Source organism: Panulirus ornatus, chromosome 67, assembly GCF_036320965.1.
Source record: "Panulirus ornatus isolate Po-2019 chromosome 67, ASM3632096v1, whole genome shotgun sequence".
Classification (NCBI taxonomy): domain Eukaryota; kingdom Metazoa; phylum Arthropoda; class Malacostraca; order Decapoda; family Palinuridae; genus Panulirus; species Panulirus ornatus.
Window position 1 is genome coordinate 9591667 of NC_092290.1, and position 23999 is coordinate 9615665.

The window sequence follows — 23999 nt, forward strand, 5'->3', positions numbered from 1 at the left end:
TTGTGTTTGTGATTACCTATTTTATACGTTACGTGGGGGGAGGAGGGGGTTGTACGTACACTCGTGTGTGTGTGTGTGTGTGTGTGTGTGTGTGTGTGTGTGTGTGTGTGTCCAGTTTCGTCGGGCATAAGATATTGGAAGTTATAGAATTCGTGCTTGTATGCCATCACAGAGCAAGTCGTCTGGTGTAATGGTTATTGTATTGACGGCATTAAGTTCCTCCGGGATAAACCTCGTACATACTGCAAATCTTCATCATCCACACACACACACACACACACACACACACACACACACGCTGGTGTTCGTGTGTGTGTTGGTGGCCAGAGAGGAGCTGAGGGCTTCTGTCAACAGTGTGTCTTTGGTTTGAAATTAAGTTTTCGTGATCCTTTCCACTCGAGGGGATGAGCTACGAGTCAAAATGGACGGCGTGGATGGGGTTCCGTGAGCGGCCTGGAACCACCGTGGTCTTCGGGAGAGCTGGAAGACCACAGCAGGATGGTCCCACTCTCTCATAAGTGTGGTTCCTCGTTCGAGTGTTGTGGTCGAGCTGGTGTATCATCAGATACGCAAATTTGAAGTTCCTTTTTTTTGGATGGTTCCCACAATTGGATGGTGGACCTTATGGAATGGCACAGTTGAGTAGGTGTCTACTAACTCGAGCTCAGACCTACCGACATTGCCCTGCTAACGTCTACAGTAAGTCTACGTACGGAACACCTACACAGCTCTCTCCATTCCATAAGACCCACCGTCCAAGACCCATGTGGAATGACACAAAGGTAGCATCTAGTTCACGGTCCTGGTAACACACCAGCTCGGAGGAGCAAGAAGAGGAGGAAGTACGTTTGCCCCGGAGTTTAGTGAGCTGTGTTGCTGCCACTGTGGTGTGTGTGTGTGGTGTGAGGGGGTGGTGCAGGATGTGTCAGGACTGGAATGGACCGTGCTAGACTAGGAGACCAAGGGAACAACACAACAGCAGCATTCGCTCTCGCGTCACTCATGTGTTGTCAGACCAGCGGGAGAGATGAGGTTACCCTCATTAGCCAAAGGGAAGTACACGTTATTCTAGTTTTGTGTTACGTTCTGAACAAAGGAATTCAGACAGGAATAGACCATTGGGTCCATTCGAAGCAAAATCTATTATTTTACTTTTTTTTCTTGAATTACTATTGAAATTATATAATTGGTCTATTATGTTCTAGGATTACCGAATTTTCTGTTCAGTATATATAAATCTGATGATTTCGTGTATATATATATATATATATATATATACCTGGGGATAGGGGAGAAAGAATACTTCCCACGTATTCCCTGCGTGTCGTAGAAGGCGACTAAAAGGGAAGGGAGCGGGGGGCTGGAAATCCTCCCCTCTCATTTTTTTTTTTTTTTTCTAATTTTCCAAAGGAAGGAACAGAGGAGGGGGCTGGGTGAGGATGTTTCCTCAGAGGCCCAGTCCTCTGTTCTTAACGCTACCTCGCTGACGCGGGAAATAGCGAATAGTATGAAAAAGAAATATATATATGTATATGTATATATTACATTGATAATAGTTACCAATCGTTAAAGTTCTGGTTTTCTGGTTGAAATTCAGTGGAACAAAGGAACGTGAAGCAGGCGGATATACAGACCCACAAATGTCGAGAGTGAGATAGACTTGCACAGGATAGGGCCGCTGTGTGACGTCTGTTTCTTTCCTTACACCGCTAAGCTTTAGAACTCTTTTTGTCACCTTCCCATATCTTTCCCATAACAGCTACAGTCTTGACAACCCCCTCTTCCCCAAAAGGCTATTAAAATGACTTTATTTCTCACTTATCTGCCTTTTTTTTTTAAATCCCTTAGATTTCACTTAAGGGTGTCTGAAGCCTTCTACTTATAAAAGCAGTGAGCCATCGCGTGCCCATATGATCTCTTTACTTAGGCTAGGGCCAGATTGCATTCAAAAGTAATCTAACCTACTCGTCTCTTTTAAAGTGGGTAGGCGACCGCTGTGTATCCCCCTCCAGCTGCTCGTCATCCTAAGCCACGGTACAAGTACACGCATCCCAGACTCATCCCCTATGTTCCCTCGACCCACAGAGATCCTCGTCTTCTACAGGGCTGATCACACCGCGCGGGCGCTCTCTCTCTCTCTCTCTCTCTCTCTCTCTCTCTCTCTCTCTCTCTCTCTCTCTCTCTCTCTCTCTCTCTCTATCTCTCTCTCTCTCTCTATCTATCTATCTCTATCTATCTATCTATCTCTCTCTCTCTATCTACCTCTCTCTCTCTCTATCTATCTATCTATCTCTTTATCTATCTATCTCTATCTCTCTCTATCTATCTATCTCTATCTCTCTCTCTCTCTCTCTCTCTCTCTCTCTCTCTCTCTCTCTCTCTCTCTCTCTCTCTCTCTCTCTCTCTCTCTCGACCTGAAGAGAGAGAGACACACACACAGACACACCTGGTCGTATTTTACCGTCCCTTTTATACCCACCCATTACCGTGATGGTAGTGCACGCCGGTTGTAATGACCGGGTTAAATCACCACCCCACCTCACCCCACCCCTACAAATCAACGTTTGATAGCATCTAGATTGAACAATGTATCCGAAGATATTAATATACGTTTTTGTAGAGGTTTTTTTTTCGACAATTTATCCAAAGATAGTAATACTTTTTTTTTTAGTACTATAGCCACGTTAGCGTCAAAGTTATATAAAAAAAAAAAAAAGGTTTGTTTGGTTACGAAGCCATGTGTAGCCAGGGCAGCTGTTGCTGTGTTAACAGACACACGAGATCCCTGGTTTACACACTAGTTTACCATCTGTTTTGTAATATTACTCGTATAGCTATATCACATTACAGTACCACCTGTATTACAGGGCTGTATATTCTTGTAATGTTACACTACCATCTGTAGTATGAATATTACAGTCCCATTTAATATTGTAATATTGATTTCATATTACAGGTCCCTTATACAAGAATTCAGCACCATCTATCTCATGGTAATACAGTATCGTCTATTTCGTCTTACGGCACCACCTGTTGTATCGTAATACAGTACCGTCTGTTGTATGATGTTAACATTTTCGATAATTAACCATGAGACCATGGCGTGGTAAGCCGAGACTACCCCCGTCCTAATGAGCCATGAGTTCTTGTTTATCAGCGATCATTAAGACCCAACATTATCTGAGCACGGAAATTTTATTCGTTAATGTATTCGTTCATTAATTCGTTAATCAGCGGATTGGAAACCCCCCCCCCCCTGTCTGTCGGTAAGACACAATACGTTGAGGTGGTTTAAGTTGACGTGGTTATATATAAGAAGGGATGAGTTGACGTGGTTACATATTGTAAGAAGGGATGAGTTGACGTGGTTACTTATAATAAGAAGGGATGAGTTGACGTGGTTACTTATAATAAGAAGGGATGAGTTGACGTGGTTACTTATGATAAGAATGGATAAGTTGACGTAGTTGCACCGAAGGGCATTGGTTGACGTGGTTACATATAAGAAGGGATAAGTTGACATGGTCATATCTATTGATAAGGGGATAATTTGACGTGGTTACTTCATAGGACAAGAACGGATACGTTGACGTGGTTACACCTCAAGAAAGGATACGTTGACATGGTTACACCTCAATAAAGGATACGTTGACGTGGTTACACCTCAAGAAAGGATACGTTGGCGTGGTTACACCTCAATAAAGGATACATTGACGTGGTTACACCTCAATAAAGGATACGTTGACGTGGTTACACCTCAAGAAAGGATACGTTGACGTGGTTACACCTCAAGAAAAGATAGGTTGACGTGGTTACACCTCAAGAAAGGATACGTTGACGTGGTCTCACCTCAAGAAAGGATACGTTGACGTGGTTACACCTCAAGAAAGGATACGTTGACGTGGTTACACCCCAAGAAAGGATCCGTTGACGTGGTTACACCTCAAGAAAGGATACGTTGACGTGGTTACACCTCAAGAAAGGATACGTTGACGTGGTTGCACCTCAAGAAAGGATACGTTGACTTGGTTTCACCTCAAGAATGGATCCGTTGACGTGGTTACACCTGAAGAAAAGATACGTTGACGTGGTTACAACTCCAGGAGTGGATCACTTGACTTGGTCCCACGAAGGGATAAGTTGCCGTGGTCACATTCTTGACCGAAGTAAAAGAAGATAATGCACACCGTTGAGTTATCCCCCCAGGGTAGATTTGCCCCCGGGACATAAATATTGACGGGGTAGGTTGGTTTATACACCATCAGTGTACCTGGATGATAAATAGTTAATATACATCAGAAAATCGAACTTTCGTCCATGGTGGGTGAGGAGTTATTAATGATAATGATCATATAAGAAAAAAAAAAAACCCAGGTGGAGAATTGCATTTGCAAGCACACGAGGAATTACCGTGGGTTGAGTTACCAGAATACCGAGGCGTCAATATTCGATCGTCATGCAAGCCCGGGAAATCTGGCCACATTGCGATACTTACCGTATTGTTACTATTGATATTAGTCGTCGTAGTAGTGGTGGTAGCAGTAGTAGTAGTAGTGGTAGTAGCACTGGTTAGTAGTAGTAGTAGTAGTAGTAGTGGTGGTAGCAGGAGTGGCAGTAGTAGTAGTAGTAGTAGTAGTGGTAGCAGGAGTGGTAGTAGTAGTAGTAGTAGTAGTAGTAGTAGTAGTAGTAGTGGTAGTAGTAGTGGTAGTAGTAGTAGTAGTAGTAGTAGTAGTAGTAGTAGTAGTAGTAGTAGTAGTGGTGGTGGTAATAGTAGTAGTGGTAGTAGTAGTAATAGTAGTAGTAGTAGTAGTAGTATAAGTATTTGCAATAATTAGTGTTAGTACTAATAGTAGGAGCAGCAGTAATATAATAGATTGCTCAATCACCCGTTTTTCATTACGTACAAGAACATTTCAGACCAGGAAAATATGTATATATATGACCTTAATCCCAGTTCATTTCCGGGAATGATAATGTTGCAGGTGAATTATCTGGCTGTATCTCATTACACACTGAAGGTGGAGGGGTATTAACCCCACGGGGCACGACACCTGACCTCACCCGTAAAGTGTAAGGGGTCAAACACCATGCCATCATACCCATTTTAGGGTCGTAAGGGTCAATGAGGCTTCAAAAAGGCAGTGGACAGACATACCAACCATCCTCGCCAAGATATGGTGCAGTAATTCAAGTGTGTGTTTCCCAGTCCTAGCTTCGTCTCTTCGATGTATATCAACTGACTGTTATATTTCTCTCTTGTGTCTCCCCTGACGATGTGATTATTACACGAAAGTGCACTTGGGAACTTTTCGTGTTTCATTTTCCCCGTGGACTCATAGGAAAATATATATATATATATATATATATATATATATATATATATATATATATATATATATATATATATATATATATATATATATATATATATATATTATTCTAACCCACCCAACCTTGGCTGTGGTGGTGTTTGCCCTGCGAGGGGAGAGGTGCATGTCGACTGGCCGTTGACAGACACACACGATAACGCATTTTGACACACTGTCCTATGCATTCATACTCCATCACGCTAATATACACTAAATAAGGTTAATAACAGTAATGGTAAAGGCAGTATCAATTGTGGCGCCACAAATATGGTGGCGTGGGTCAGAGGAGGAGGAGGAGGTTTGGTGCAGCAGGGCTGGGTCTGGTAGGTGCCATAATGTGTCGTCTCCCCTCCCCCAGGCTGCTACACCGTAAACTGAAACGCCAGTAACACTGGGACACAATGGGGTTGGAGGAGGAGAAGGGTCGCGGGTCCACAACCTGGGCATGCCTCGCCCAACCTCCGCGATGGCAAGCAGTTCCCTCACCCTCCGATATATGGCCGTCACGGGAGCCAGGGGTTGGAGTGTTTGGGGAGGCGGAGGGAGGGAAGGGAATGATTGATAATGGCTTGGCGCGGAAGGAGGGAGGGAGGAGGAGTGGTACTGGATGGGTGGGTAGGTGGGGAAGGAGAGAGAGAGAGAGAGAGAGAGAGAGAGAGAGAGAGAGAGAGAGAGAGAGAGAGTGTCGTGCGGCGCCGTATTGTCCGCGAGCGTCACCAGCTTGGCGACATGTCCGGCTGGGTCGTGGTCGTCGTCACCTCTGTACATATCGGGCCGTTGTTGTTGAGGAGGGGCCGGCGGGCGCGGCGCCCTGCCACCTCCTCCTCCACCTCCTCCTCCCTCACCCCCCGAGCACCAGTGCTACCCAGCTTCTGGGAAACAATGTCGATATTCCATGTTTATTGCAAGTTTCATGATTTGGGTTTTTCTTTTTTTTTTTCCTTCCCTCCTGGCGTTAATGTTCGTGATCCGCTGGAATATTGTTAAGATGGCAATATTTTGGCACTTTTAGGGTTGGCGGTGGGGAGGGGCTTCGAGATTTGTCTCTGCCGTTAATGGTCCTGGGTTAGTGATTTGCGATGGCTGTCCCTCGTTTCATACGTCAGTAATGTGGCCTGTGGGGTTTGCATGTGCTCGTGAGTCTGCACTCAAGAGGAACTTAAGAGTCCTGGTGTCTTGAGTGTGTGTGTGTGTGTGTGTCTGTGTGTCTGTGTGTCTGTGTGTGTTTGAAAGGACGTTGTGTGTGAATGGGAACAGATGTGAGGGAGTGAAGCGCAACGGGAAGATGAGACAGGATGGTGTGTGTATGTGTGTGTGTGTGTGTGTGTGTGTGTGTGTGTGTGTCTGAAGGACTTGTAGAACATGGAAGGTAGACGTGGAAGCGGTTGGAACCATGGTGGCTGAATTCAGTCACAGGTCGGGAGAGAGGCCAAGGCTTGCGGGTGGATGAAGGAACATGTGTGTGTGTGTAGAAGGAAAGGTCACTGTATTACGGCAACGCTGGACATGGTGAAGGTCCCCAGCGTTTTACATGTTTGAGTCTTAGGCCTCGAGAACAAGATAAACAGGAAGTGGATGAACGTGTTTGGGAAATGGGATGGCTAAGGACAGTATGTGGCGTGGGGCAAGTTGGTGGTCTATGAGGAGCACATACTGGGGCAGCGTCGTCAGGGAGATGGCCAGGGTCCACTGGAGTGATTCGGGACTTATGGAGAGAAAGAGCGTGTGGAAAGGCATTATGAAGTTGAGCACTCGAGGCCAGTTTATTAGATCCGTACCCTTACACCATTGCAATCTTTTATCATTATTGTAATCATTATTACATTCACCCTCCCTCAAATACGTCTTCTGGGTTAGCTTTCTACCCTGATCCAGTCTGACGCAACAGCAAAAAAGAAAAAACACTGGGTAAAAGGATCGAGGGGGAGAGATTCTTCAAGTGATCCAGAAAGTGAAGGAAGGTGATGGGTTAATGAGACCTCGAGACGGTGTTGGTTGGATGAGGAGGAGGGGATGACGACCCCCAGAATATGAAGCAGCGAGGAGGAGACATTGTGGACACCTTGAGCAGACCTGGACAAACACGGACGACCGTGTGAGGCACACTCCTGGCCGTGACCAGACTCCCGCCCTCCAAGAAGTGCCGTGGATTAACAATCACCTCCCGCCTCCCTCCTCGATCACTCCTCCCCGCGAGTAGGGGAGGCAGTAAGCCACAATCCAACTACTAAATGGCTCCTTACTGACGGAGGGAGATTATGAGGATCACTTTTGGCCGTGACCAGACTCCCCCCCTCCAAGAAGTGCCGTGGATTAACGATCACCTCCCTCCTCCTCGATCACTTCTCCCCACGAGTAGGGGAGGCAGTAAGCCACAACCCAACTACTAAACAGCTTACTACTGACGGAGGGAGATTAAGCGTTTGTGGCTCTTTCACAGTATCTCATATAAAGGGAAAAGGTGAAAATCTCGAGTGTGCCTGTATTTGTAGCCGTTCAGGCACTGAGCGTCAGAAGATGGCCAAGGGCTGCTCATCAGAATCATGAAACCCAGAGCTACCTTGCGCACACAGACACATACATATCCCATCCTAAGCCAAGTACCCATTTATCGATCAGCCCCCAAGGAGAAGATGAACAGCTAGGATTGGTTGTGAGCCGACGACCGCGCCTCCCAGGATCCAAAGTTATGTGGGTTCGACCCCTGCGGCAGGCCCGCGCTGACTCATAGTCAGTAATACTACCCACCACAGCACTGAGGTTCCTTTGTAAACACATATGGCGTCCCCGTTGGGCGTGGAGTGTGTGCCGACGGATAACGACCCGCCTGCTGTGGACAAGGACCTGGTCCCCTCCTGCGTCCCCAAGTCCCGACGTAAAGACTTCCCTTCGAACGTTGCTCTGAGAGAGAGAGAGAGACACACACACACAGGTTCACCCCTTTCCCCCCCCCCCCCGGTGGAGGATAGAGACGGAGTTCCGGGGACCTCCCATCCATCCCCTCCTCCTCCTCCTCCTCCTCCTCCTCCTCCTCCTCCTCCTCCTCCTCCCTGCCGGCTGGAGCTGAAATATGACTGACATTACGTATGGCGTCGCAAGATATGCATCTCTCTTGCGGGGGGAAAGGACCGAGTTCTAAGAGGTCTCCTTCAGTTCCAGGACCTGGCCTGAACACGCCGGGGGTATTACCTCGTGAGAGTGAGTGTGTGTGTGTGTGTGTGTGTGTGTGTGTGTGTGTGTGTGGCGGCTTCCCCCCTCCCCCACCCTTTTTTTTTTATGACCTGCTCCCGATAGGTCAGGTCATGTGGGGGGCGCGGGCCGTGCCATCACCCTACCCAAAAGCATCGTAACGTAAGCGCTCGACGCTCGTAAACTCTAAACGTTAACATACGTCGCTCTGGCAACTAATAACCAGATCGAATTTGCGCGACGGGCCACACACCATTTGCGTCCCTCCAGCCCAAATCGTAGCGCTTGTAAACCCCCATCATGTTGTGTACGTGTGTCCGAAATTCTTGTTTTATATATATATATATATATATATATATATATATATATATATATATATATATATATATATGTGTGTGTGTGTGTGTGTGTGTGTGTGTGTATTGGAAAGGATCACAATTTTGCGCGTGATAAGATATTCCTATGAGTCCACGGGGAAAATGAAACACGATAAGTTCCCAAGTGCACTTTCGTGTAATAATCACATCATCAGGGGAGACACTAGAGAGAAATATAACAGTCAGTTAATATACATCAAAGAGACGAAGCTAGGACGCCATTTGGTAAACAATCGCAAGTGTGTGCCCTTGATAATTCATATCCATATATTTGTCAGTTTTAACCCCTGGTAACCTTGATAATCTCTCTTACGTAAAGGATCTTTTCCTTCCCACGTCTTATCTGCCAGTCAGATCTACCTGTGGGCGGCCATCTTGCCCGGGAGGTGAAATTGGCTGTGGCTGTGGGTGGAGAGGGAAGGGGTGTGGGTTGGAGGGAGTCAGGTCAGGTGCGTAATACGAAAGTTTAACAACGTCTTACGAATCAATTTCCCCGGCACGGTGTTTCAATGTGGCTGATGACTGTCATTGGGAGGGCCTATGCAATCACCGTTTCCTGTGCATAGCATTACCCGTCCCAAATTGCTGACCGTTGTACACACACACAAAAAAAAAAAATGGAGGGGAAAAAAATATGAAACTTGGATTAACAAGGTTTTTTTGGGGGGGTAGCGATCTTATCTTCGGATTTCCTTGTCGATTATTTTTTTTTTACATATTTGCGCGCGCTCGCTCGCTCTCTCTCTCTCTCTCTCTCTCTCTCTCTCTCTCTCTCTCTCTCTCTCTCTCTCTCTCTCTCTCTCTCTCATTACTCAGAAATGGACACGTCGATGATTGAATTTTGACGTGATGTATGTCTATGTGAGTCAAGCTTTTGTTTATAGTTACGAGTGTAAGGTGGAGTGTGTGTGTGTGGAGGGTCCGGGCGAGGAGAGAGAGAGAGAGAGAGAGAGAGAGAGAGAGAGAGAGAGAGAGAGAGAGAGAGAGAGAGAGAGAGAGAGTGGGTTGGGTTGGTCGGGGCCGGAGGTTGGCGGAGGCGGGACGTAGGCTGCTCCGTCAAACCTCACCCATAATGGAGATGGTCACGCGAACTCACTCACCCCACCACTAACCTGGTCTTATCCCACTGGCCTAATGCACGCTCCGGCGCGAAGTATTATACTCATTAGGTCGGGTCGATGACGGTGGGCGTGAGCAGTTAGGGGGGAGGGTGGGTGGATTTTTCTGACTTGACGACTATAAATGAGATTCGAGTAGGGTTGTATCCTTGTATTACACACACACACACACACACACACACACACACACACACACACACACACACACACACACACACACCTTCCCTCCCTCCCCAAGGTCAAGGCTTCACCTCGTGCGGATACGCTGGTCAACGGAGGGCCAAAGGTGTAGGGTGAGGGACTGTACGCCGCCCCTGAGTGGTGTGTGGGTGTATTGTGTGAGCGAGAGCACACACACACACACACACACACACACACACACACACACACAACACATACTGTGACGGGTAAACTTACACACATACACACTGGGCACACATCTGACTGCTCTAAGCTTACTGGACATCTGTCACACGTGGGAGGAGGAGAGCTGGTTTACCCAACCCGACCATACCTAAGGATGAAGGCTCCACACACACACACACACACACACAATAGGAAGCATTAGGAGGTTGCATTCGCCTGCGCGTGCACGTTGCAGGTGGCGCTGTGGGTTTTTTCCCTCGAGTCTTGCAAAGCCAACAGAGACCAGGAGAGGGAGGATCATGTAATCGTCTTGCGGTTGCCTCGGGCCAAGGTGAGAATGCGCTAGACACGAAGGGCTAGGGGGGCCCCGGGAGATGTCCAGGTGCACTGCATTGGGGTTGGTGTGAAAGAAGTCAACACACACACACACACACACACACACACACACACACACACACACTGCTTACCACTCGGCCTGGAGATCGGGGTCTAGCGACGTGAGGCACCCAGGGTCTTGGGGGCATGGTAGAACCATGCTCATTGCGCTGGGTCACCATGATGTCTGAGGTGTAGATGGGGTTGAGGAGGGATTGCTGCCTTTGATTCTGTCCGTGGTGTTGGATCACACTGGGAGGGAGGAATTCAGTTGCCGTGGCAGCTCTGGCTGAGGACCACGGGGGGCGCTTGGACGAAAAGGAATCGAAGACTATATGTTTTGATGACCTTCTGCTTCGGAAGGGAGGTTAGCCGTGCGAAATCAGGGAGGCACCTCTGCCTTAAGGAGAGATACAAAGATAATTACCTTACGGAGAGATACAAAGATGATTACCTTAAGGAGAGATACAAAGATGATTACCTTAAGGAGAGATACAAAGATGATTACCTTAAGGAGAGATACAAAGATGATTACCTTAAGGAGAGATACAAAGATGATTACCTTAAGGAGAGATACAAAGATGATTACCTTAAGGAGAGATACAAAGATGTTTATATACAACACGAGGAGGGAGTTCTGCACCCCCAACCCCCTGAGTGGAATTTCAATGGAGACCATGTATATAGATGGCAAGGAATCGCATTTCTCAAAAGCTACCCTGGCTGGGGTCGGGTCATTGCATACGTCAGGTCAACGCACCGCTTAGGGTCACGGTAGAGATCTGGTCATCCCAGCCATTTAAGAAGGGCCTGGCCGACCGACCGACACGCTGTGGAGCGTTATGACTGCCTGGCCTGGCATGCGGACGCGCAAAAAAAAAGAAAAAAAAAAATGAAAAATGAATAAAAGAAATAATAATAAAAGTGTAATGAGGTATTTTTAAGTGTTCGTGTCGTAGAAGGCGACTAAACGGGAAGGGAGCGGGGGGCTGGAAATCCTCCCCTCTCATTTTTTTTTAATTTTCCTAAAGAAGGAACAGAGAAGGGGGCCAAGTGAGGATATTCCCTCAAAGGCCCAGTCCTCTGTTCTTAACGCTACCTCGCTAATGCGGGAAATGGCGAATAGTATGAAGAAAAAAAAAAAAAAAAAATATATATATATATATATATATATATATATATATATATATATATCGTTTATCCGCATCAGGACCCTCGAGGTAGCGTTGCGTGCAGTCGCTCGGGTTGCGTGCGGTGTCAACCTGCCTTGCGTGCAGTCACACGAGTGGCGTGCGGGTGTCACAGTGTTGCTTGCCGTCCCAAGTGGTGTGTATATTTTGCCTCCTCCTCCTCCTCTCCACCACCACCTCCCTCCCACAGTCTCCCGATGTGTTGCGTGGACTGTCCTTTTGTGTGTGTGTGTGTGTGTGTGTGTGTGTGTGTGTGTGTGTGTGTGTGTGTGTGTGCGCGCGTCTCTCCTCCCTCTGCCTGGTGTTGCGCGTGCGCTCTCGTGTGTTTGCGTACATCACCCGTCGTCTGCAGCGCCCGTGCAGCAGCAGCGGCGGTCCTAAACGCGCATTCCGTGCGGCGTGTATAACGTACGGACGGCGTCTTCCCGCCATATCACGTGACTGGTGTGGGAGAGGGAGGGAGTGATAGAGCTGGTGCTTCAACAGGTGGCTAATACCTCCTCCCCAACCCCAGAGTGGGGTGAGGTGGAGGGCCTGACCAGTACCCGCACCAACCCTCCCCCTGACCAAACCCCTCACCCCAGGCAGGCCAGCGGCGGGAACACCCCCTCCTCCTCCTCCTCCTCCTCCTCCTCCTCCTCCTCCAGCAGATCGCTTGACCGTAAGCCACGCGAGAAAGTTATGTAATTACGATTGATTTCAGGGGGATAGGAAGCTTCGCCCCCCCACGCCCCAAGGCCTGGTGGGATAGAGTAAGGACGGAGACGTTTAGTGATGGCCGGGCATCGTCTGTACGTTCTCGTGGTGATGTGAAGGGCACTTTCGTGACGTGCGCGTACATACAGCGTCGCTGACCGCGACGCATTCACGGGCCGCCCAGGGTCGAGTTGGCGTAGGTTCGAATACTGGTCGCGGCAGTCGGTCCACAGTCAACTTAGCTGTTCATCTTCACATAGGAAAGTCGGTAAAATGGGTACCTGGCTTAGGCAACGTGCATATATATATATATATATATATATATATATATATATATATATATATATATATATATATATATATATATATATATTGTATCAACTGACTTTTATTTCTCTCTCGTGTATCCCCTGATGATGTGATTATTACACGAAAGTGCACTTGGGAACTTATCGTGTTTCATTTTCCCCGTGGACTCATAGGAATATCTTGATCACGCGCAAAAATAGAGCGAAGAGAGAGCCGACACTGGAGACTGATCGGTTGACCTAGAGAGCCGATGCGGTAGAGTCAGAATATAGAAAATGGTATTTACTAAAGAGAGATTCGTCCCTCCCCAACAACTACGCTGACGCAGGTTCGTAGACCAACTACGCTGACGCAAGCCCGTAGACCAGAATACGCACAAGACAGATGGGCTGTCGGGTGTGTGTGTGTGTGTGGCGGTGGTGTTGTTTTTGCTGCTGTTGGTTGCGTCGGGCTGAACATCTGGACGTGGTGGGTGTCATGCTGGGTGAGCACGGTGTTCCAGGTGGGAACCTTTGGTTGGTGAGAGAGAGAGAGAGAGAGAGAGAGAGAGAGAGAGAGAGAGAGAGAGAGAGAGAGAGAGAGAGAGAGAGAGAAAGCACCCGTCACTGTCACCATGGGAGGCCATACGTGTATATACGTGTTATTTCATGTGTGGCGGGGTGTCGATGGGAATGAATAAAGGCAGACAGTATGAATTATGTACATGTGTATATATGTATACGTTGAGATGTATAGGTATGTATATGTGCGTGTGTGGACGTGTATGTATATACATGTGTATGTGGGTGGGCTGGGCCATTTCTTTCGTCTGTTTCCTTGCGCTACCTCGCTAACGCGGGAGACGCGACAAAGTATAATGAATGAAATAACTACCCATGGTTACAGTGGTCTAGCCTTGGAGTGATCTGGTGAGGTCATCTGCACTGGAGGTCGGTGGAGGTTGGGAGGGACGTTGTCTGACGTAAAATGATAGGCCGATGATTGGAGCCAGTCGCTCACCTGCTGGTGTAGTTTGCAAGTCCAATGGTCTTTCTTTTTTTAAAGGGTAAAAGGTGCCAAGTAGAATAGGAGTACTGTTGTTGTAACTATAGACCCTCCGTCTATAGGCCTGCACCATGTGTCCCTGGAGGTTTGGGAGGTTATCAGGCTGCCGATGGCCCGTCGTGATCCCAGGGACTATCCCGTAATTCGCTAAGAGAACGTCTGTCGTTCAAGTGAGGTTTAAGAAGTACGATACCCTTGGACCTCCTCTCCGGTAGAAGCTCCATGAGTACTATGACCAGTACGATACCCCTTCCCTTCCCTCCTGCAGAAGCTCCATGAGTACCTTTACCAGTACGATACTCTTTCCCCTCCCTCCGGCAGAAGCTCCATGAGTACCATTACCAGTACGATACTCTTGACCTCCTCTCCGGCAGTAGCTCCATGAGTACCATTACCAGTACGATACTCTTTCCCTTCCCTCCGGCAGAAGCTCCATAAGTATCACGACCAGTACGATACCCCTTCCCTTCCCTCCGGCAGAAGCTCCATGAGTATCATTACCACTATGATACTCTTTCCCTTCTCTCCGGCAGAAGCTCCATGAGTATGATGACCAGTACGATACCCCTTCCCTTCTCTCCGGCAGAAGCTCCATTACCAGTACGATAACCTTTCCCTTCTTTCCGGCAGAAGCTCCATAAGTATCATGACCGGTACGATACCCCTTCCCTTCCCTCCGGCAGAAGCTCCATGAGTATCATTACCAGTACGATACTCTTTCCCTTGCCTTACCCACCTTGCGTTTCCCCCTCCCTCTCCCTTTGAGGCCGCTCTTGCGTGGCACCAGACACCCTAACAGCCTCATTAATTACGCCAACTGCCATTACCCTTCGCCACAAACGCCGCCAGAACGGGCCAGACGCTCCCCGACGCTGGGAATTCCCCAACGGAAGGGGATGGTGAAGGGGAAGGGGGGTAAATGGGAGGCAGTAGGAGGTACTGTGTTGCCACGGTAGATACTTCTTCCCCTTAAGGGGAGGTGGGAGGAACCTGTTTCTCACCTCATTCTTGCCTTCCTCAGGAGGTCACCACACTCATTAGCGAACGTCTTTAATTCATCGTCAGCTTTTGTACTGAGGTGGTGAGCGTCGCGCGCTACGAATCGAGGGCGGGTTCGAATTATGGACAAGGGGACGGGCTCACAGCTAACCCACCTGTTCATCCTTCCTCCAGGGGTACCCGGTGTACGCTACGTGATAGGTAAAGAGTGGATGTGAGGTCGTTCTTCGTCTGATTCCAGGCGCTACCTCGCCATGCAATAACTGCGAGTTTATATATATATATATATATATATATATATATATATATATATATATATATATATATATAATTGCCCCAGGACCCTTTTTTTTCGTGGAACTTCTAAACCCCATGGCTGCGCTACATTCAGTATCAGAGACAGGGTGGACTCCAGTAATGTTCGACGTTTGTAGACAAACACTTCAAAACGTTTCCTCAACTGACGGCGATGCACCCATGGGATGTAACGTCCAGCGGGCGGAGTCCGGTAACACTTAAGTACGACCATCCTGGCATATTCTCATTATCATTATTGGGATCATTATCGTTACTTGGCTGTGGCTTATTAGTATCGTACGACCTGACCTTTGACCCTTATAAGTCTGGTCAGAGGTCAGGTAAAGATGTCCAAGGGTCGCACCGTCGTGCTCAGGTATCTTCCTTCCCGTCGTGTTCAAGGGCAGCACCGTCGTGCTCAGGTGTCGTACCGTTGTCGTACATAAGGTTCGCACGCAATGGTGTCGTACCGTCGTGCTCAAGGTAGTCGTACTGTCGTGCTCAAGGTATCGTACCGTCGTGCTCAAGGTATTGTACCTTCGTACTCAAGGTAGTCGTACCGTCGTGCTCAAGGTTGTCGTACCGTCGTGCTCAAGGTGTAGCACCGTCGTGCTCAAGGTAGTCTTACCGTCGTGCTCAAGGTATTGTACCTTCGTACTCAAGGTAGTCGTACCGTCGTGCTCAAGGTTGTCGTACCGTCGTGCTCAAGGTGTAGCACCGTCGTGCTCAAGGTAGTCTTACCGTCGTGCTCAAGGTGTCGTACCGTCTCAGTTCAAGTTCTCGACTATGTCTTCAGTGCGTAACAACATATTTACTCTCTTCCATTACAACTTATGTATTTTCCACCTTTTTTTTGTACATTGCTCCCTGTTGTTGGTTCTTACTCATCTTCCCCTGAAGACCTCTTCCTGTGTTCAAATATTTACGCAACTCCCTCCTGAACCATACACCAAAAATCCTTCTCAAAAATGAAAATTTACGCCGCGCCTTGGTAAGATCTATACCGGACCCCCCTGGAAAAATAGAATAAACGCGTTGTGTTTTCAAGAATTTATTTATCCCGGGGCTTCCCAGGATCGGAACAACCAATTTCAAAACGAGATTGTTGTAATAACCAATTTCGGAGCGAGGGAGGCGACCGGTGTTTGGCGCGCGCTCGGCGGGCGAATACTACTGCACGGCAGGGAGGCGGGCGGGTTCAGACGGAGCCAGGAGTAATGGGCGAACATTTGTACCAGCGCAGCCCCCGATCTACAGATACCTTTCGAGCAAAGTGGGCACGAGGGTGGAGTGTTCTGGCGCGGCTGGTGGCTATAACAAGGCACGCTATGGCGGGAGTGGTGGCGTGGGGTGGGCGGCTGTATGGCGGGGGGAGGAAGAGGAGGAGGAGGAGGAGGAGAGCGTTTTCTTGTTGCTAGGCAAGGCTCGGGTTACCAGTTGCTTTCCTTTTCCATTTCCTTTTTTTCTTCTTCCCCCACCTCCTCCTCCTCTTCCTCTTTCACCAGGCAGTGCGATCCTTAGGAGTGATGGCGTGACCTTTTGACCTGACCCTGAAGAAAGGCCAGGGTCGTACCTTCGTGCTCAGGGATCACACACACTCGAGTCTTAAAGGATCATACAGAGCGTTTGACACGTAGTTCATAAGTGCCATTGTACTAGATTGTCGTGTCCGCTCTTCCTATTTACCCGTGACCTTACAGGAGATGGGAAAGAAAGCTGTCGGATACACCTGGAAGGATGAGGAACACCTCTTACATGGAACTTAACAGATATTCGTATGTTTACTGTCGTCTGCTTCATTCGTTATAATGACGTTCGAATGAATGAAGTCTTGTTATTCTGTATTTTTCCCGTAAGTGCTGAACACGGTGGCCTCCAACAGCCATATACGACCTAAGAGTCTGATTCAGTTTATTTTCGCATCTGTATTCGTATATTTTCAATTTTTTTTCTTATTTTTTAGAAATTCGTTTTCCGAAAGACCTGTAATTAAAGGAAAACTCGCATGCACTGGTTCGAACATTCCCACACCAGCAAAATAATGATGTCCTGATAATTAGGCCCGAACATTTTTCTCCTGCCTCTCCGTGTGTCTCACGCAACACAACTGTATACATATTTTTTTATGGTATTTTTTCTTAGTCACCCCTTTCGCTTATCGTTTTCTTTCATAGTTACATAATATTTGGTAAAAAATAACTTATCCCTTCAGTTTTTCAACATTATTTTCTTATGTGTCGTACAAATTGATATGACCGAAGTAGTTTTTGTCGTATTTCAGTATACAAGTAATATTTGATATGGTTTCAGACACACATCGAAGAATATGGCATGAGGAAGGGATTTTACGTGTATGAAATATAAAAAGGGAATAATGACAGGTTCCTTCCTACCTACCATACTTAAACAACTGGAGTAACATTGCCCATTTCTCATTCCACCGAACACGATGGTATCGCCATAACATTTTGTTGTTGAGTGTACGTACATAAACATATCCATAAAGCTACGCACAAGTATATAAAACATATCCATAAAGCTACGCACAAGTATATACATTTGTAATGTACATACATGTCCATTAAGAGTCACCAGATGTATGAAACAATAAATAACACTAGTGACCATTTCGGAGCCAGACTGACGACCTGAGGTGGCTTGAGTATGGTTGGAAGTATAGAGCATTTAATATTTAACGTGAGGGAGCTGCTGCTGCTGGTCTCCTACCTCCTCACGAAGGGCACTGATGTAGGTAGGTAGCCAAGCAAGAGCGCGCACGGGGGGAGAGTGTCACACATGTGAGGTCGGCCTCAAACTCCCCCTCCCTAGTACACACTGCCGGAGGCTGTGTATGACGGGCCCACCTAACGTGAATTATACAGGATACTTTCCCTCTGCAAGCGATTGCAGGCAAGGGTCCATATTGAATTTTCAGACTGCTCTCTCTCTCTCTCTCTCTCTCTCTCTCTCTCTCTCTCTCTCTCTCTCTCTCTCTCTCTCTCTCTCTCTCACCGTTATGGGTACGTGAATACGTTGATTCCTCCTCCATCCTTCCTTTACCTCAGTCACAAAAACCTGATCAGAGCGCGCCCGTCTCATCCCTCACGTCCCGTGGGAATAAACATTAACCTTATCCATACACACTGGGACCTGGACGGAGGAGTGAGCCAGCCCCTCACGTCTGTTGCCGTGGCCAGGAGGAGGAATTAAAAACAAGGAGGGGGGGTTAGCATGAGAGTCCTGCCCAGTAATTATCCTGCAGCAGTAGCAACAGGAGTCATGAGAGGGCGAGGTAGCCGCCCTAACGTAGGCGAAGGGGAGACCACTGAGTCCTGGCGCTTTCTAGCGACCTTTTCCCTAAGTGATGGCGCGTTTTGGCGTTCTTCCCCTAGCGGAGAGTAACGTACTGAATGGTTATGGCGTGCATGATACCGCCTCCCTGCCTTCCACACGTCAGGCGGCGCTCGCTGCCTCGTATTTAACGCAGATTTTAATAGAGCGAAGGGCCATTGGTGCCCCTCGGTAATGGGATCTTTGCTAGAGGGTTGAGCAAGGGGAGAGGATTGGTGATATAGTCCTCCCCAGAGGCGGCTATGAGTCGCTGTAATTTGCCTCCGGGTGTGGTGGCTTGAGTCAGTGCCCGGCTGTGCCTGCCTGGTTCACCTCCTCTCCAGTGGCCAGCCGTCTCCCACTCCCTCACCACCGCCGTCCTACTACCACTAAGGCGTCTATGCATTGCCTTTCGCGCCTCCACCTTCTCCATGACACGTATGCGTGCCTGGCTGCTGTGTGGTCGTACGGACTGTAAACTCCACGACGCTAACCAGGATCCGCATAGTCGTCCGACTGGTGATTGTTTCTAATCGTACGACCACTTGGTTAAGCACGACGGTACGACCCTTGATTAAAGCTCTTTGGTACGACCCTTGAGGATGACACGATGTGATTGCAGCGTTGCCAAGGGTCAGGTTAAAGGTCTAGGTCGACATACCCTATTGTACCGTCATACTCAAGGATTGTACCGTCTGGGGATTGTACCGTCATACTCAAGCATTGTACCGTCTGGGGATTGTACCGTCATACTCAGGGATTGTACCGTCATACTCAGGGATTGTACCGTCATACTCAAGCATTGTACCGTCTTGCTCAGTGAGTTGAGATGTAAATAAAATACCACCAGGAAAAGTTCAGGTTTTGACGACAGTACCGACGCATTTTCCCTCTGCTCCCCACTTCCCCACTCGATTATCCTCGGGGAACTAGTTCACAGAGAATCTGCCTTGGCTTTATAGGCATGTCAGTGTTTTAACATCAGATTACGAAGTGAGCAGCAGGTCTTTTTGCTGAGGAAAACACACAAACACGCGCGACTCTGCCTGCTGAAGGCTACGCCGCGAGTGAAAAGCCACCGTTAGCTAGACTTTATCATTGGGAGGACAGACAGTCTCATCAAAGAACTTTATACTCCAAAGGAGTCTAAACCTCCCTGCTCCTGGAAGTAGCGCGGCCCTTGGGCTACAGGGGCCTTTAGAAATGTCCTGGATAACATCAGGACTCTTTCATGCAAATTGGTCCTGGGGTAATCATAAAATGTACGTATGTGTGTGTAGGTATGTATGCATGGGAGAACAGGGGAGGAAGAATACAAGTTTAGCGTGCCGTCGAAGGGGAGGAACGGGGCCTAGAAATTCCCCCATCCTGTTTGGTCAATTTTGATAAGTGAAAGAACCAAGCGAGGATTTATCCCCTCAAAAACTCATTTCTCTTGTTCTTGAATCATCTTGGGCGAGGCTGGGAAAAAGGCCAGCAGGTATTAAAGAATGTATGTACATTGACGGATAGGTAGATCATTGGCAGTTTGGTTCCTAATCATGACTTCTTCAGTATCGGTAAAGTCTATGGTTTTTTGGGGGATATATGGAAGGAGGTAGGTTAGGGTTGTGGTGGAGAAATGTGATCAGCCATCGTTGGAGAGTGGTGTGGCCCGGGAACACACCAGTGACCGTACAGTATTGTGTATTTAAGAACGTTATCTTCGGGTCAGGTTATGGCCATACTACCCTACCTTCCTGCTTGTGTACCGGTGTTATAGATACATTGAAGTGTCTTCCTGCAGTCACAGTTAGTGGTGGACAGTTAACGCCTCTCATACTTCGATCATTAACTGAATTGATTTACCTCCAGGCCAGCTGCGGAAGTTACTAAAAACGCGACCGAATTGTAGACAAACGCCTCCGTTGTCAGTCCGGGGACTGGCAGGATAATGAGTTTGAATTAATCGTCGTCAGTCGGCATGAGACGAAAAAGAAAAAAAAAAGTCATCTACTGAAAAGTTTGGGTCCTGGCGGAACTAGCAAGATGTAATGAAGTTGTCGACTGGAGGGAGGTTGGGCGGTGCGTAGCGGAACTGACTGTCTGTCTGGCTGGCTAAGGCGCGTCGGAGTTCTCCCGTTGACTTATTCTGGGTTCAGGTGGTGCTGCTGCCTACCCGAGTAATTGCTGTTTACCTGTCAGTAAATTACGGCTGGTTTTAAGTCGCTGCTCCGAAGACCTCACGCTCGCGGGACCCTGCAGTAGCAGTAGCCGTGTGTCGCGTGGAGTTATTTGCTCAGTACATCCTCCTCCTCACGCACCGCTGCTGAATCTCACACAATACACAAACAATAACAACGAGAGGCGGTTGATCGGGAGGGGGGGGGGGGGTTGCGCGTGGAGGCTCCTGATTGGCGGGGCGGAGGCAGCCACGGAGGGCGGTGATTGGCCGGGTGGGATGTTCCCGCGGGAGGGAGATGCGCTTGAGGAAGCCTAGCTCATGCTGGTTGCACCTCCCCTGCCGATTTTACGCACTTTGACTAATTATACGCCGTGTTGTGCGTAATGCAGGTTCTTGTGATACTGTTTGATATGCTAAGAGAAAGGAAACGATGTCTTTTATCAGCGGTTACCTGAGCGTTACGGGGGGAGAGCGGACCAGCAGGTGGGAGGCGAGACTTTGGCAGCAGTCCTTGAAGCGTGTCTTCGGAAAGAGTTAATGACGACGTGCACGGCAGGAAGTCCCTTTGCCTTGTCAGCAGGGGTAGTGGCTGGCTAGCTACGTCATTTGTCTTCTCCTCCTCCTCCTCTCCTTCCCCCCCCCTTTCCCCCCCCAGCAGCGGCAGTAGTGTGTGTGGTGGGGAAACAAGATGCGTGGCGGAGCGGACCAATGCTCGTCTGGATGGCCCACACCGCCAACAGCCTCCTCCTCCTCCTCCGCCTGTCATGAATGTAACAGCCATCAACGGGACGGGCTGCTGCTGCTGCTGCGTTTGGTCGTGTCGGCCGGGAGGGCTCGTTACTGGAAGATCTGTCTGGGGGGAGGTAATGACTCTACCCTGGTAAGGAATTCCCTCAGGTGCTAACAGTGGCTCTGATATGTTCTCAAATGTTTGGATGGTCTCTCGTATCTGGTTGCGCTTCGAGATTTATCATTGAGTCTGGTTGAGGAATTTCCTTGTGATCCGTTTTCTTTCTTTTGGGGAGAGGCAACAATACAATATTTGGATTTATTTTTGAGCCCTGTTGGTGCACGTCTCCGAGCTTATTAAACGTTGTCTGTGTTCGAGGCTTGGCTTGGGGTATATAGAGCCCTGCCATCTACAGGCCACTTTAGAGAAGCAACACTCAGAACTCCACCAACTTCACCTCACGATCTGTCGTGTACCGTAATGGGGAGGTAGCGATGAATTACTGGGGGGCACGAGCGTTGGTGAATGGCCATGTGGGTGTAATGGGGCGGCGTTATCTGCGGCACCTTGTGCCCTGGGTTCTCCCCCAGAGGGAAGGTGGTGTGGTCCAGAGTCAAAGGGGGCGTTTAATCCGACAGGTATAGATACCAGGGTCCAGCGCACGTTTGCTCACAGTAATTGATTACGATGGGCGGATAATAGTATCAACTGTTCATTACGGTAGGAGCACAGAGAGAGATATCCTCTGACGTGCAGATAGCCCTCTGAACTGTGTTGATCTGTGGGTAGGAGGTTCCGGGGCGCCCTCAGTGTACACTTGGGAGCTGGCTGGCCTAACCCCCAACCACGGGCCAAATGCTTTCGTGTTGCATGTTGCCCCTCCCTCCCTCCCTTGAACATTACCCACCCGCAGAATTTTATTTTGGTATGGCATTTATGTGTTTTGTGGGTGTTTTTGTTAGCAGCTGAGTGTGTATTTGTGATCGAGAGGGGGTACTGAGTCTTGTTAAGTTAATCCATGCGTCTGTCTATCTGTCCGCTCATCTCCTGCCAATATTAATTTTTTTCCCCCACAGCTTTCTAAACTCGGGTCTCTCCTCCTCCTGCAGGGGAACGAGGTGATCCCGGATGAGGGCTGGGAGAGGATGCGGATCCAGGGGCGAACGCTCAAGATCAAGGAGGTGACGACGGGCGACCACGGCGTCTACCTGTGCTCCGCCGTCAACGGCTTCGGCAAGGAGACCTTCACCATCACCCTCACTGTTATTGGTCAGTCAGTCAGTCTCTCTCTCTCCTCTCCTCTCCTCTCCTCTCCTCTCCTCTCCTCTCTCTCTCTCTCTCTCTCTCTCTCTCTCTCTCTCTCTCTCAATCACAACCTGTTCCAGAGAATCTGAGAAATGAGGCCGAGGGATTTGTCACCGTGCGTGTGTGTGACGGGAGTGGAAAGTGTGTGTGTGTGTGTGTGTGTGTGTGTGTGTGTGTGTGTGTGTTGCATGACGTCTGAGGGTGAGGAGGATGCCTCGTGATGGCCGCCCCCCGCGGCAATGTGCCTCCTCTCATGGAGTGCGAGGAGGAGCACACACAGTCCACGCGCTCAGACCCCCAGGTTTCATTACTGGGTCCGCTCACACTGAATCTACTGCCTGTGTGTGTGTGTGTGTGGCAGGGCCGGGTTGTGGTGGTGGTGATAGTGCCTTCCGTGTTGATGTGTCAGTAAGGTCTGATATCATACGAAGTCTGATATCCTGCCCACCTGATATCATACACAATGTGATATCCTTCCCACCTGATATCATACACAATGTGATATCCTTCCCACCTGACATCATACGAAGTCTTATATCCTCCCCACCTGATATCGTACGCGGTCTGATATCCTTCCCACCTGATATCGTACGCGATGTGATATCCTTCCCACCTGATATCGTACGCGATGTGATATCCTTCCCACCTGACATCATACGAAGTCTGATATCCTCCCCACCTGATATCGTACGCGGTCTGATATCCTTCCCTACCTGATATCATACGAAGTCTGATATCCTCCCTACCTGATATCATACGAAGTCCGATATCATACGAAGTTTGATATCCTACCCTCCTGATATCATACACAATGTGATATCCTTCCTACCTGACATCATACGAAGTCTGATATCCTTCCCACCTGATATCATACGAAGTTTGATATCCTCCCCACCTGATATCGTACACGATGTGATATCTCTCCCACCTGATATCATACACAATGTGATATCCTTCCCACCTGATATCATACGAAGTCTGATATCCTTCCCACCTGATATCATACACAATGTGATATCCTTCCCAACTGATATCATACACAAGCTCCACATATCCCCCAGACGTCAAGTCTCTCCATATTGTTGATGGAACATGAGCACTCGTGAGTGAAAGGCAATCTGTGGTGAAGACACTCAGGTTG

At 48.5% G+C, this 23999-nt stretch overlaps 1 protein-coding gene across 2 annotated transcripts in view; it reads left to right on the top strand.

The window, feature by feature from the left end:
- LOC139747125 (fibroblast growth factor receptor-like 1) overlaps window positions 1-23999 on the top strand; it is a 448547-nt gene that overhangs the window by 371642 nt on the left and 52906 nt on the right. For both annotated transcript variants that reach the window (XM_071659040.1, XM_071659041.1), the window contains exon 5: window positions 22663-22822. In XM_071659040.1, the coding sequence (XP_071515141.1) occupies window positions 22663-22822 (160 nt within the window). The remainder of the gene's footprint in view (window positions 1-22662; window positions 22823-23999) is intronic.